At 48.7% G+C, this 14807-nt stretch overlaps 1 protein-coding gene across 1 annotated transcript in view; it reads right to left on the bottom strand.

Annotated features, from left to right (window-relative positions):
- The window catches only part of LOC144481001 (disintegrin and metalloproteinase domain-containing protein 12-like), a 189672-nt gene that overhangs the window by 98309 nt on the left and 76556 nt on the right, over positions 1–14807 (bottom strand). The window contains exons 9-10 of the mRNA XM_078200663.1: positions 13826–13992; positions 11296–11380 (exon numbers count right to left, since the gene is read on the bottom strand). Of these exons, the coding sequence (XP_078056789.1) occupies positions 11296–11380; positions 13826–13992 (252 nt within the window). The remainder of the gene's footprint in view (positions 1–11295; positions 11381–13825; positions 13993–14807) is intronic.

Below are 14807 nucleotides of genomic sequence, written 5' to 3'. Positions count from 1 at the left end.
ACTGTGGAGGATCAGAAGGACCTTGGGGTCCGGACCCATAGGACTCTGAAATCGGCCCCGCAGGTGGAGGAGGTGGTTAAGAAGGCGTATGGTGTGCTGGCCTTTATCAATTGAGGGATTGAGTTTAGGAGTCCGGGGATAATGATGCAGCTATGTAAGACACTCGTCAGACCCCACTTGGAGTACTGTGCTCAGTTCTGGTCGCCTCACTATAGGAAGGATATGGAAAAGATTGAAAGGGTGCAGAGGAGATTTACAAGGATGTTGCCTGGATTGAGTGGCATGCCTTATGAGGATAGGCTGAGGGAGCTCGGTCTTTTCTCCTTGGAGAGACGAAGGATGAGAGGAGACCTAATATAGGTGTATAAGAGGTTGAGAGGCATAGATCGGGTGGACTCTCAGAGGCTTTTTCCCAGGGTGGAAATGGCTGCTACGAGAGGACACAGGTTTAAAGTGCTGGGGGAGATGTTCGGGGTAAGTCTTTCACACAGAGGGTGGTGGGCGAGTGGAATCGGCTGCCGTCAGTGGTGGTGGAGGCGAACTCAATAGGGTCTTTTAAGAGACTCCTGGATGAGTACATGGAGCTTAAAAGGATGGAGGGTTATAGGTAGGTCTAGAAGGTAGGGATGTGTTCGGCACAACTTGTGGGCCGAAGGGCCTGTTTGTGCTATAGTATTACTATGTTTCTATGTTTCTATGGCCACCTCTGCCTCCCTAATGATCCTAAGTTCATCCAACTCCAGCTCCAGTTCCCTAACACGGTTTTGGAGGAGCTGCAGATGGGTGCACTTCCCACAGGTGTAATCAGCAGGGACACTGTCGTCGTCCCTCACCTCAAACATAGTGCAAGAGGAACATAGCACTGCCTGCACACCCATCCCCTCTAGATACCTTGCCAGTACCACTGGCAGATAGAGTTGCTCCAATGGAACAATGAGCTATTTCCCCCCCTTTTCCTCGGAATCCACATGGACTGAACTTAAGATTTGCAATTGAAGAGACAACAAAAGGAATTAAACTTACCCCGCCTCACCCTTTCTGCCGAAGCCTTTAGAGCCAAAGCCCTTACAGCTCTCACTCTGCTCCCTGCTTACTCCGCTACAACGCTGCCCGCTCAAAAGTACGGCTTGCTTTTAAACCCACCAAATACCTTCCCAGGCCTCTCCTGGGCCTACTTCCGGTTTCGGAAAAAACCTCCGATTTTAAACACAAAAATCACTGAAAAATAAATAAATAAATCAAGCGTAGAAACAAACTCTTTTACCCTCAGCCTGCTCCTATACGAGGCAAGTATTTTTACACAGAGGGTGGTGGGTGCCTGGAACCCGCTGCCAGGAGAGTTTGTGGAAGCGGATACGATAGTGAGTTTTAAGGAGCATCAAAGGACAAATACATGAATAAAATGGGAATAGAGGGATATGGTCCCCGGAAGGGTAGGGGTTTTAGTTCAGTCGGGCAGCATGGTCGGTGCAGGCTTGGAGGGGCCGAAGGGCCTGTTCCTGTGCTGTAGTTTTCTTTGTTCTTTGTTCTCAAACTGGGGAAAAGATCCAGGACGGATGCAAAGGGGAACTTTAAATGTCACGATTCGACCCCAACATTGAAATGAGTTGATGAGTGCCCATTGTAGGCAACATGGCCCTGGGTAACCCTGAGGGTTAAAATAGGGTGAATCTTGCACCTGGAAAGTCTCCACCACTTCATGTAATTCCTTGTGGCCTCGCCATGAAGTGATCTTCAGGTCAGGTCTTTAGCTGAGTCACACATTCAGGCAGCACGGTGGCACAGCGGTTAGCACTGCTGCCTCACAGCGCCAGGGACCCGGGGCAGCACGGTGACACAGTGGTTAGCACTGCTGCCTCACAGTGCCAGGGACCCGGGGCAGCACGGTGACACAGTGGTTAGCACTGCTGCCTCACAGCGCCAGGGACCCGGGGCAGCACGGTGACACAGTGGTTAGCACTGCTGCCTCACAGTGCCAGGGACCCGGGGCAGCACGGTGACACAGTGGTTAGCACTGCTGTCTCACAGTGCCAGGGACCCGGGGCAGCACGGTGACACAGTGGTTAGCACTGCTGTCTCACAGCACCAGGGACCCGGGGCAGCACGGTGACACAGTGGTTAGCAATGCTGTCTCACAGCGCCAGGGACCCGGGGCAGCACGGTGACACAGTGGTTAGCACTGCTGTCTCACAGTGCCAGGGACCCGGGGCAGCACGGTGACACAGTGGTTAACACTGCTGTCTCACAGAGGCTGGGACCTGGGTTCGATTCCCGACCTGGGTCACTGTCTGTGTGGAGTTTGCATGTTCTCCCCGTGTCTGCATGGGTTTCCTCTGGGTGCTCCGGTTTGCTCCCACAGTCTGAAAGGCGTGCTGGTTAGGGTGCATTGACCATTCTAAATTCTCCCTCAGTGTACCCGAACAGGTGCCGGAGTGTGGCGACTCGGGGATTTTCACAGTAATTTCATTGCAGTGTTAATATGAGGCTTCTTGTAACACTAATAAATAAACTTTAAAATTAAACATATTTGTGCTCACACTCAGTCCCACACGTTGTGATGGTTCTTATGTGGAGGCCACAGTGAACAGACAGCACTCAGCTGCCCCAGCTCCCTCTCCCCCAGCTCCCTCTCCCCCAGCTCCTTCTCTCCCAGCTCCCTCTCCCCCAGCTCCCTCTCCCCCAGCTCCCTCTCTCCCAGCTCCCTCTCTCCCAGCTCCCTCTCCCCCAGCTCCCCGTTCTCCCAGCTCCCTCTCTCCCAGCTCCCTCTCTCCCAGCTCCCTCTCTCCCAGCTCCCTCTCTCCCAGCTCCCTCTCTCCCAGTTCCCTCTCTCCCAGCTCCCTCGCTCCCAGCTCCCATATCTCCCAGCTCCCTCTCTCCCAGCTCCCTCTCCCCCAGCTCCCTCTCCCCCAGCTCCCTCTCTCCCAGCTCCCTCTCTCCCAGCTCCCTCTCTCCCAGCTCCCTCTCCCCCAGCTCCCTCTCTCCCAGCTCCCTCTCCCCAGCTCCCTCTCCCCCAGCTCCCTCTCCCCAGCTCCCTCTCCCCCAGCTCCCTCTCTCCCAGCTCCCTCTCCCCCAGCTCCCTCTCTCCCAGCTCCCTCTCCCCAGCTCCCTCTCCCCCAGCTCCCTCTCTCCCAGTTCCCTCTCTCCCAGCTCCCTCTCCCCCAGCTCCCTCTCTCCCAGCTCCCTCTCTCCCAGCTCCCTCTCTCCCAGCTCCCTCTCCCCAGCTCCCTCTCCCCCAGCTCCCTCTCCCCCAGCTCCCTCTCTCCCAGCTCCCTCTCCCCCAGCTCCCTCTCCCCCAGCTCCCTCTCCCCCAGCTCCCTCTCTCCCAGCTCCCTCTCCCCCAGCTCCCTCTCCCCCAGCTCCCTCTCCCCCAGCTCCCTCTCTCCCAGCTCCCTCTCTCCCAGCTCCCTCTCCCCCAGCTCCCTCTCCCCCAGCTCCCCGGTCTCCCAGCTCCCTCTCCCCCAGCTCCCCGGTCTCCCAGCTCCCTCTCTCCCAGCTCCCTCTCTCCCAGCTCCCTCTCCCCCAGCTCCCTCTCCCCCAGCTCCCTCTCCCCCAGCTCCCTCTCCCCCAGCTCCCTCGCTCCCAGCTCCCATATCTCCCAGCTCCCTCTCTCCCAGCTCCCTCTCTCCCAGCTCCCTCTCTCCCAGCTCCCTCTCCCCCAGCTCCCTCTCCCCCAGCTCCCTCTCTCCCAGCTCCCTCTCTCCCAGTTCCCTCTCTCCCAGCTCCCTCTCTCCCAGCTCCCTCTCTCCCAAATCCCTCTCCCCCAGCTCCCTCTCTCCCAGCTCCCTCTCCCCCAGCTCCCTCTCTCCCAGCTCCCCCTCTCCCAGCTCCCTCTCCCCCAGCTCCCTCTCTCCCATCCCAGCTCCCTCTCTCCCACAGCTCCCTCTCTCCCAGCTCCCTCTCTCCCAGCTCCCTCTCCCTCAGCTCCCTCTCTCCCAGCTCCCTCTCCCCCAGCTCCCCGGTCTCCCAGCTCCCCGGTCTCCCAGCTCCCTCTCTCCCAGCTCCCTCTCTCCCAGCTCCCTCTCTCCCAGCTCCCTCTCTCCCAGTTCCCTGGTGATGTTTGTCATGGGCTGTCTCTGGCTCGGCCAGCCGTTATTGCTCGTCCTTCATCACCCTTGAGAAGCTGTTGGTGTGGTATCTTCTTCAATTGCTAGTCATGTGGAGTAAGTGCTCCCACAGTGCTGTTAGGGAGGGAATTCCAGAATTTGAAGGGGACCCTCCGAGTGCTGGTGTTTGCAGGATCTGTTGAAGGGGACCCTCCGAGTGCTGGTGTTTGCAGGATCTGTTGAAGGGGACCCTCCGAGTGCTGGTGTTTGCAGGATCTGTTGAAGGGGACCCTCCGAGTGCTGGTGTTTGCAGGATCTGTTGAAGGGGACTCTCTGAGTGCTGGTGTTTGCAGGATCTGTTGAAGGGGACCCTCCGAGTGCTGGTGTTTGCAAGATCTGATGTTCTTGGTCATGGGTTTGTAAGGTGATAGAAACATAGCAAATAGGAGGAGTTGGAGGCCATTTGGCTTTTTGAGCCTGCTCTGCATTCATTATGATCATGGCTATGAAGGTAACATCCTCCCTGCATCTACCCTGTCTAGTCCTGTTGGAATTTTATCAGTCTCCATGAGATTCCCCTATATTCGTCTGAACTCCAACAAAAACAATCCTAACCTCGTCAATCTCTCCTCGTACATCAGCCTCGCCATCCCCGGAATCAGCCTGGTAAACCTTCGCTGCACTCCCTCGAGAGCAAGAACATCCTTCCTCAGAAAAGGAGACCAAAACTGCACACAATACTCTAGGTGTGGCCTCAGCAAGGCCCTGTGTAATTGCAACAACATATTTTTGTATCCAAATGGATACAAAATTGGCTTGATGACAGAAGCCAGAGGTTGGTTGTAGAGGGTTGTTTTTCAAACTGGAGGCCTGTGACCAGCGGTGTGCCTCAAGGATCAGTGCTGGGCCCACTGTTAATTGTCATTTATATTAATGATTTGGATGAGAATATAGGGGGCATGGTTAGTAAGTTTGCAGATGACAACAAGATTGGTGGCATAGTGGACAGTGAAGAAGGTTATCTCCGATTGAATCTTGATCAATTGGGCCAGTGGGCTGACGAATGGCAGATGGAGTTTAATTTAGATAAATGTGAGGTGATGCATTTTGGTAGATTGAACCAGGGCAGGACTTACTCAGTTAATGGTAGGGCACTGGGGAGAGTTACAGAACAAAGAGATCTCAGGGTACAGATTCACCGCTCCTTGAAAGTGGAGTCACAGGTGGACAGAGTGGTGAAGAAGGCATTCGGCATGCTTGGTTTCATTGGTCAGAACATTGAATACAGGAGTTGGGACGTCTTGTTGAAGTTGTACAAGACATTGGTAAGGCCACACTTGGAATACTGTGTGCAATTCTGGTCACCCTATTATAGAAAGGATACTATTAAACTAGAAAGAGTGCAGAAAAGATTTACTAGGATGCTGCCGGGACTTGATGGTTTGAGTTGTAAGGAGAGGCTGTGTCGAAAGATAGAAAAGAAAAGGGTGACTGTAAGATTGCCAGGCTCTGCTAGGATTTTTAATCAACTTGGATGTCGAATTAACATTCTCAATGTGGAGCAAGTTTGCTAGTAATTGTAATTAGGTGTTTTAAATACTTTGTAGTTTCAAAGGTACATGTAATACCTTTAATTAATCCATACATATCAATATATATTCTATACATGTTTAGAAATTAAACAAAGAAACTTAGATGCACAGTTACAGAGTGTCCCTTTGATACCAAACACGTTTGATACATTTCTTTAAAGCACTCAACTGTTGGAATCACAAGGCCATAAAGGAGACTTAATTGCTTCACCAGACACCTTATCAGAAACAACTGATATAAGAGTGAGTTTTAATGAAGCAGCCTTCACAGATTCTAATCAAAACAGATTCAGAAAGACATTAATGTCTTAGCCAATGAAAGAGTTACGGTCGGGGACTTAGTGGGAACTGACAAGAATTCATGGTGACATGATGATACCCCTTTTAATTACCCCTCGGAATAAAAAGCTCAGTCATTGAATTGATAAGCAATATATACAAGTGTTTCATTGTGTTGGCAATAAACAAACTTATCAGGGCGATAATTGGGAAATATCCTGAAGGCCAGATGAACTGACCACATTCCTTAGAGATTCAGGTAACTTCACTGACAAGGCCATAAAATACGAATGGCTTTTGTAGGCCCCCCTTTATCAAATAAAGGATGCCCATGTGAGATTGTGTTAGTGAAGATGCTTTGTGAGGCTGCTATCAAAAATAGAGACATGATGTCTGACTAAGAGATGAGAGTCATGATGTGGAGATGCCGGCGTTGGACTGGGGTAAGCACAGTAAGAAGTCTCACAACACCAGGTTAAAGTCCAACAGGTTTATTTGGTAGCAAATACAATAAGCTTTCGGAGCGCTGCCCCTTCGTCAGATGGAGTCTAAGAGATGAGAGGACAGGCTTAGGGATGAAAGGGACATCTGGTAAGTGGGAAGGGGAAATCACTTTGATCAGGTTGTACAATAGGCCCCCAAATAGTCAGCGGGAAATTGAGGAGCAAATATGTGAGAAAATTACAGATAGCTCCAAGAAAAATAGGGTGGTAATAGTTGGGGATTTTTACTTTCCCAACATTGACTGGGACAGCCACAGTATTGGAGGGTTGGATGGGGAGAAATTTGTCGAGTGTATTCAGGAGGAATTTCTCATTCAGTATGTGGATGGCCCGACTAGAGAGAGGGCAAAACTTGACCTCCTCTTGGGAAATAAGGAAGGGCAGGTGACAGAGGTGTCAGTGAGGGATCACATTGGGACCAGTGACCATAATTCTATTAGTTTTAAGATAGCTATGGAGAATGATAGGTCTGGCCCAAAAGTTAAAATTCTAAATTGGGGCAAGGCCAATTTTGATGTAACAGGCAGGAACTTTCCACAGTTGATTGGGGGAGTCTGTGGGAAGGCAAAGAGGCATCTGGTATGTGGAAGGCTTTCAGAAGTGTGTTAACCAGAGTTCAGGGTAAGCAAATTCCTTTTAGAGTGAAGGGCAAAGCTGGCAGAAGTAGGGAACCCTGGATGACTCGGGATATTGAGGCCTGGGCCAAGAAGAAGAAGGAGGCACATGACATGCATTGGCAGCTTGGATCAAGTGAATCCCTTGAAGACTATAGGGGGTGTAGGAGTAGAGTTAAGAGAAAAATCAGGAGGGCAAAAAGGGGACACAAGATTGTTTTGGCAGATAAGGCAAAGGAGAATCCAAAGACCTTCTACAAATACATAAAGGGCAAAAGAGTAACAAGGGAGAGAGTAGGGCCTCTTAAGGATCAACAAGGTCATCTATGTGCCGATACACAAGAGATGGGTGAGGTCCTAAATGAATATTTCTCATCAGTATTTACTGTTGAGAAAAGCATGGATGTTAGGGAACTTGGGGAAATAAATAGTGATGTCTTGAGGAGTGTATATATTACAGAGAAGATCCTAAATGAATATTTCTCATCAGTATTTACTGTTGAGAAAAGCATGGATGTTAGGGAACTTGGGGAAATAAATAGTCTTGAGGAGTGTATATATTACAGAGAAGGAGGTGCTGGAAGTCTTAAAGTGCATCAAGGTAGATAAATCCCCGGGACCTGATGAAGTGTATCCCAGGACATTGTGGGAGGCTAGGGAGGAAATTGAGAGTCCCCTAGTAGAGATATTTGAATCATCGATAGTCACGGGTGAGGTGCCTGAAGATTGGAGGGTAGCAAATGTTGTGCCTTTGTTTAAAAAGGGCTGCAGGGAAAAGCCTGGGAACCACAGGCTAGTGAGCCTCACATCTGTGGTGGGTAAGTTGTTGGAAGGTATTTTGAGAGACAGAATCTACAGGCATTTAGAGACGCAAGGACTGATTAGGGACAGTCAGCATGGCTTTGTGAGTGGAAAATCATGTCTCACAAATTTGATTGAGTTTTTTGAAGGGGTAACCAAGAAGGTAGATGAGGGCAGGGCAGTTGATGTTGTCTACATGGACTTTAGCAAGGCCTTTGACAAGGTACCACGTGGGAGGTTGTCGCATAAGGTTAAATCTCACGGGGTTCAGGGTGAGGTATCTAAATGGATACAAAAATTGGTTTGATGACAGAAGCCAGAGGGTGGTTGTAGAGGGTTGTTTTTCAAATTGGAGGCCTGTGACCAGCGGTGTGCCTCAGGGATTGGTGTTGGGTCATTTACATTAATAATTTGGATGAGAATATAGGGGGCATGGTTAGTACGTTTGCAGCTGACACTAAGATTGGTGGCATAGTGGACAGTGAAGAAGGTTATCCAGGATTGCAATGGCATCTTGATCAATTGGGCCAGTGGGCTGACAAATGGCAGATGGAGTTTAATTTAGACAAATGCGAGGTGATGCATTTTGGTAGATTGAACAAGGGTAGGACTTACTCAGTTAATGGTAGGGCATTGGGGAGAGTTATAGAACAAAGAGAGGTATAAGTTCATAGCTCCTTGAAAGTGGAGTCACAGGTGGACAGAGTGGTGAAGAAGGCATTCGGCATGCTTGGTTTCATCGGTCAGAACATTGGGACGTCTTCATAGAATCATAGAAACCCTACAGTGCAGAAAGAGGCCATTTGGCCCATCGAGTCTGCACCGACCACAATCCCACCCAGGCCCTACCCGCATATCCCTACATATTTTACCTGCTAATCCCTCTAACCTACGCATCTCAGGACACTAAGGGGCAATTTTAGCATGGCCAATTAACCTAACCCACACATCTTTGGACTGTGGGAGGAAACCGGAGCACCCGGAGGAAACCTACGCAGACACGAGGAGAATGTGCAAACTCCACACAGACAGCGACCCGAGCCGGGATTCGAACCCAGGTCCCTGGGGCTGTGAAGCAGCAGTGCTAACCACTGTGCTACCGGGCCGCAAATTGTTGAATTGTCAAATTGTTGAATTTGAGGGGAAATCACTTTGAGAAGGTGACATTGATAAGGCCACACTTGGAATACTGTGTGCAATTCTGGTCACCCTATTATAGAAAGGATATTATTAAACTAGAAAGAGTGCAGAAAAGATCTACTAGGATGCTACCGGGACTTGATGGATTGAGTTATAAGGAGAGGTTGGATAGACTGTGACTTTTTTCGCTGGAGTGTAGAAGGCTGAGGGGTGACCTTATAGAGGTCTATAAAATAATGAGGGGGATAGACAAGGTAGATAGTCAATATCTTTTCCCAAAGGTAGGGGAGTCTAAAACTAGAGGGCATAGGTTTAAGGTGAGAGGGGACAGATGCAAAAGGGTCCAGAGGGGCAATCTTTTCACACAGAGGGTGGTGAGTGTCTGGAACAAGCTGCCAGAGGTGATAATAGAGGCAGGTACAATTTTATCTTTTAAAAAGCGTTTAGACAGTTACATGGATAAGATGGGTATCAAGGGATATGGGCCAAATTAATTGGGACTGGTTTAGGGATTAAAAAATGGGTATCATGGACAATTTGGGCTGAAGGGCCTGTTTCCGTGCTGTAAACTTCTATGTCTCTGTGACATCCATGCTCAAAATCTCTCGCATTGAAGCCAACATACCATTTGCCTTCTTTACCGCCTGCTGCACCTGCATGCTTACCTTCAGAGACTGGGGCACAAGGACACCCAGGTCCCGCTGCACACTCCCCTCTCCCAATTTACAGCCACTCAGGTAGTAATCTGCCGCCTTGTTTTTGCTTCCAAAGTGAATAACCTCACATTTATCCAAATTATACTGCATCTGCCATTGATTAGCCCACTCACCCAACCTGTCCAGATCATTCTGAAGGATCTCTGCATCCTCGTCACAGTTCATTCTCCCACCCAACTTGGTATCATCTGCAAACTTTGAGATGTTACATTTTGTTCCTTCATTCAAATCATTAATATATATTGTGAATAGCTGGGGTCCCAGCACCGACCCCTGTGGTACCCCACTAGTTACTGCCTGCCAATTTGAAAAGGACCCATTAATTCCTAATCTTTGTTTCCTCTCTGCCAACCAGTTTTCTATCCATCTCAATACACCTGCCCCAGTCCTGTGTGCTTTAATCTTGCACGATAATCTCCTTGTGCTGGACTTTGTCAAATGCTTTCTGAAAGTCCAAATACACCACATCGACTGGCTCCCCCTTGTCAACTCTACTAGTTACATAGAATCACAGAATCATTGAGGTTTACAGCATGGAAACAGGCCCTTCAGCCCAACTTGTCCATGCCACCCTTTTTTTTAAACCCTGAAGCTCGTCCCAATTGGCCACATTTGGCCCATATCCCTCGATACCCAACCTATTCATGTAACTGTCTAAGCGCTTTTTAAAAGGCAAAATTGTACCTGCCTCTATGACTACCTCTGGCAGCTTGTTCCAGACACTCACCACCCTCTGTGTGAAAAAATTGCCCCTCTGGACACTTTTGTATCTCTCCCCTCTCACCTTAAACCTATGCCCTCTAGTTTTAGACTCCCCTACCTTTGGGAAAAGATATTGACTATCTAGCTGATCTATGCCCCTCATTATTTTATAGACCTCTATAAGATCACCCCTCAGCCTTCTACGCTCCAGAGAAAAAAATCCCAGTCTATCCAGCCTCTCCTTATAACTCAATCTATCAAGTCCCGGTAGCATCATAGTAAATTTTTGCTGCACTCTTTCGAGTTTAATAATATCCTTTCTATAATAGGGTGACCAGAACTGTACACAGTATTCCAAGTGTGACCTTACCAATGTCTTGAACAACTTCACCAAGACGTCCCAACTCCTGTATTCAATGTTCTGACCGATGAAACCAAACATGCCGAATGCCTTCTTCACCACTCTGTCCACCTGTGACTCCACTTTCAAGGAGCTATCTTCAAAGAATTCCAACAGATTTGTCAAGCATGATTTCCCCTTCATAAATCCATGCTGACTCTGTCTGATCCTGCCACTGCTTTCTAAATGCTCTGCTCTAAAGTCCTTGATAATGGATTTGAGAATTTTCCCCACTACCCATGTTAAGCTTACTGAATTTTCCCCACTACCGATGTTAAGCTTACTGAATTTTCCCCACTACCGATGTTAAGCTTACTGAAGGTCGGCACAACATCGTGGGCCGAAGGGCCTGTTCTGTGCTGTACTGTTCTATGTTCTATGTTCTATGTTCTATAAGAGGAATGGGGGGATATAGAGCAAAGAATGGGCACTCATAGAAAATAGGAACAGAGGAGGCCATTCGGTCCTTCCAGCCTTTTCCATTCATTCTGATTATGGCACTCACCGTGTTCACCCCACCAGATAGTTCAGTTGAACATATCCTGCCAAACATCGCCAAGCCTGCGATTCCATCCGTAAAAAAGCTACCTCTGTAAAAGAGAGAAACCAAAATTAACTTCAAAAATGGGCAGGAATCCATGAACAATGATCTCCCATGGACAGAACAGACACATCATTTTTATAAAGGCCATGGAATTATCTCCACATTCACGGTGACGCACCTCCGAGACACAATGAAGTCAGGGTGTTGTCATGATCTCTTGTCCTCTTGAATGATGGGATGCACGCTACCAAAACGTGTGTGGCACGGTGGCACAGTGGTTAGCACTGCTGCCTCAGTGCCAGGAACCCGGGTTCAATCCCCGACTTGGGTCACTGTCTGTGTGGAATTTGCAGGTTCTCCCCGTGTCTGCGTGGGTTTCCTCCGGGCGCTCCAGTTTCCTCCCACAGTCCTAAACATGTGCGGGTTAGGTGGATTGGCCATGCTAAATTGCCCCTTAGTGTCAGGGGGACTAGCTAGGGTAAATGGATGGGTTATGGGGATAGGGCGTGGGTGGGATTGTGGTCGGTGCAGACTCGATGGGCCGAATAGCCTCCTTCTGCACTGTAGGATTCTATGATTCTGTGACAAAATGTCAAGGGGCAATGGTTAGATCCTCTCTTGGTGTGAGGATGTCGGCGTTGGACTGTGGTGGTCTCACGACACCAGGTTAAAGTCCAACAGGTTTATTTGGAATCATGAGCTTTCGGAACGCTGCTCCTTCATCAGGTGAGTGGCAGCGCTCTGAAAACTCGTGATTCCAAATTAACCTGTTGGACTTTAAGCTGGTGCTGTCAGGCTTCTTACTCGATCCTCTCTTGTTCGAGGTGGTCATTGCCTGATGCTTGTGTGGTATGAACGTGTTTTGCCACAGTTCTTCCCTGGTTCATTCCACATACCTTGCCCAATCAGAGTCAGTCTGTCCAGTTTAAATTTGAACAAAGCTGCGCAGTTCACTGTTCCATGCTGCATTCTCCATGGCAACAGTTCCACTTGCCAACCAATCATGGGAAATCATGAAGCAGCTATATAAAACCTGGGTTAGGCTGCATTTGGAGTATTGCGTGCAGCTCTGGTCACCACATTATCAGAAGGATGTGGAAGCTTTGGAGAGGCTGCAAAGAAGGTTCACCAGGATGTTGTTTAAAAGTTTTAAGTTCAAGTTTATTTATTAGTGTCACAAGTAGGCTCACAGTAACTGCAATGAAGTCACTGTGAAAATCCCCGAGTCTCGAGGGTGTTGGCGATGAGGAGAGGTTGAATAAACTAGCATTGTTTTCATTGCAAAGACAGAGGCTGAGGGGAGACCTGATAGAGGTCTACAAAATGATGAGAGGCACAGACAGGGTGGAGAGTCAGAGGTTTTTTCCCAGGGTGGAAGTGTCAATTACAAGGGACACAGGTTCAAGGCGAGAGGGGGAAAGTTTAAGGGAGATGTGCGGGGGAAGTTTTTCACGCAGAGAGCGGTGGGTGCCTGGAACCTGCTGCCAGAGGAGGTGGTGGAAGCGGGCACATTAGCAACATTTAAGAGGCATCTGGATGGGTCCATGAATAGGGAGGGAATAGAGGGATACAGGCCGAATAATTTAGTTCGGGCATCATGATCGGCACAGGCTTGGAGGGCCGAAGGGCCTGTTTCTGTGCTTGTACTGTTCTTTGTTCTGTGGCACCAGAACAGGTCAGTTTGATGTGAGATCAGGTTAGTATTCGATACAAAGAGGAGTCATCTAAAGTTGCTGGAAAAAGTATCAAGCCTCAGGATTGGGAGCAGCCCAGAATTCCGCAAAGGATATTGATTCAGGGAGCAAAAACAGAGTCAGAGTAAACTTTCAAGTCACATCAAAGTGGGCTGGAAAAGCTTGCATGAGTATATAAAAACGACAAGGTTCATAAAAACAATCGGAGGTTCCTTACAATCCAAAACTGGAGCAGTTACAATGTCGAACAAGGAAATGGCAGAGCAATGAAACAGCTTCTTCATGGAGAAAGACACAAATGATTCCCAAAAGGGATCAAGGGTCGAGTCAGTGGGAAGAATTGAGGGAAATTCATATTACTCATAAAATAGTGTTGGAGAAATGATTGGATTGAGAAAACAGCGTCTATCATAACTTTGTAAAGGGATTGGATTTACAGAGAGGAGAAAAGAAACAGTAGGAACAGCTGAGAGATTGGGACAATGGCTGCAACATATCTGATAATGTGAGTTCAAATCCCACCCAACATCGAGATCGGGAGTTCAAGTTCAATCTGGAATCTTTCATTATTGACCTTCCTGGTACTTTATTGATAAAAGTCCCTTCCTACCAACATGGTGCATGGTCTTTACCACATGGACTGCACCGGGTCAAAGCTGACAATCTCCCTCTCAAATAGGAATGGGTCGTAAAATCTGCACTAACCAGTAGAGTTTACAACATAGGAACACATTGAAAAAGAATTCCTATCTGCCACCCAGCTAGTTTGATATGAAGTTTGGTTGTTGGGTACACACGTTGCGAGATGGGCACTGTCATTGGGCAGTCGTGGAAGAAGATGAATTTTCCTCCAATGGAGAAACCGGCTCATTGTCCCTGACGCACTCCTGTCCACTGTGACTTGGTCTGTGGTCCACACCTCAACTCCAATCAGAGAAATCCGAAGATTAAATGGTCTGTAATACTGCAAAAGACACAAACATGACAACAATGAAAGTTACCAAAGCGTCAGATGACCATGAGCTGCTTTCCCCTTTGAGGGGGAGACTGACTGGTGGTTATTTAACCTGAGGATCACCACACCTCAGGCGAGGGGTAGGGTTGGGAAAGCAGGACCTTCATGAATAACCTCAGCAAGCACCCTCCGTGTTCAAGTGAAGGCAAGCCTCCAGCAGAGGGCAGCAGAGAGGCGATGCTGATTGGCTGTCACGGGGATTATTGGTATCGGCACACGCAGTGCTTCTAGAAGGTGGACCTCAGGAAGATACCCTCCGTGTTCAAGTGAAGGCAAACCTCCAGCAGACGGCAGCAGAGAGGCGACGCTGATTGGCTGTTGTGGGGAATATTTGCATCGATGCAGTCACTGCTTCCAGATAGTGGTTTGTGGAGGAGCTGTTGTAAAGGGACAGTTAAACCCCAAACACGACTTCAATGTTTCCCTCCCGACCTCCCCCTCGAACCAAAAATAAACAGTCACTGTGAGGACCACAGACAAGGGAAAGGTGAGTTGAGATTCTATTAAAAATCTGTCAACTTTGACAAACGCTCATCTGGACTGGAAACGTCAGCTCTTTTCTCTCCTTTCAGATGTTGCCAGACCTGCTGAGATTTTCCAGCATTTTCTCTTTTGTTTGAGATTCTGTTTTCTTTTTTGAACTGTGATGTGGTGATGTCGGTGTTGGACTGGGGCGCCCACAGGGAGCAGTCTCACAACACCAGCTTAAACAGGTTTATTTGGAATCATGAAATTTCACAACGCTGCTCCTTCATCAAGTGAGT

Source organism: Mustelus asterias, chromosome 1 (assembly GCF_964213995.1).
Source record: "Mustelus asterias chromosome 1, sMusAst1.hap1.1, whole genome shotgun sequence".
In the NCBI taxonomy this organism is placed as follows: Eukaryota; Metazoa; Chordata; class Chondrichthyes; order Carcharhiniformes; family Triakidae; genus Mustelus; species Mustelus asterias.
Note: the sequence above shows the minus strand (reverse complement) of the source record. Positions and strands in the feature narration are given on the sequence as shown.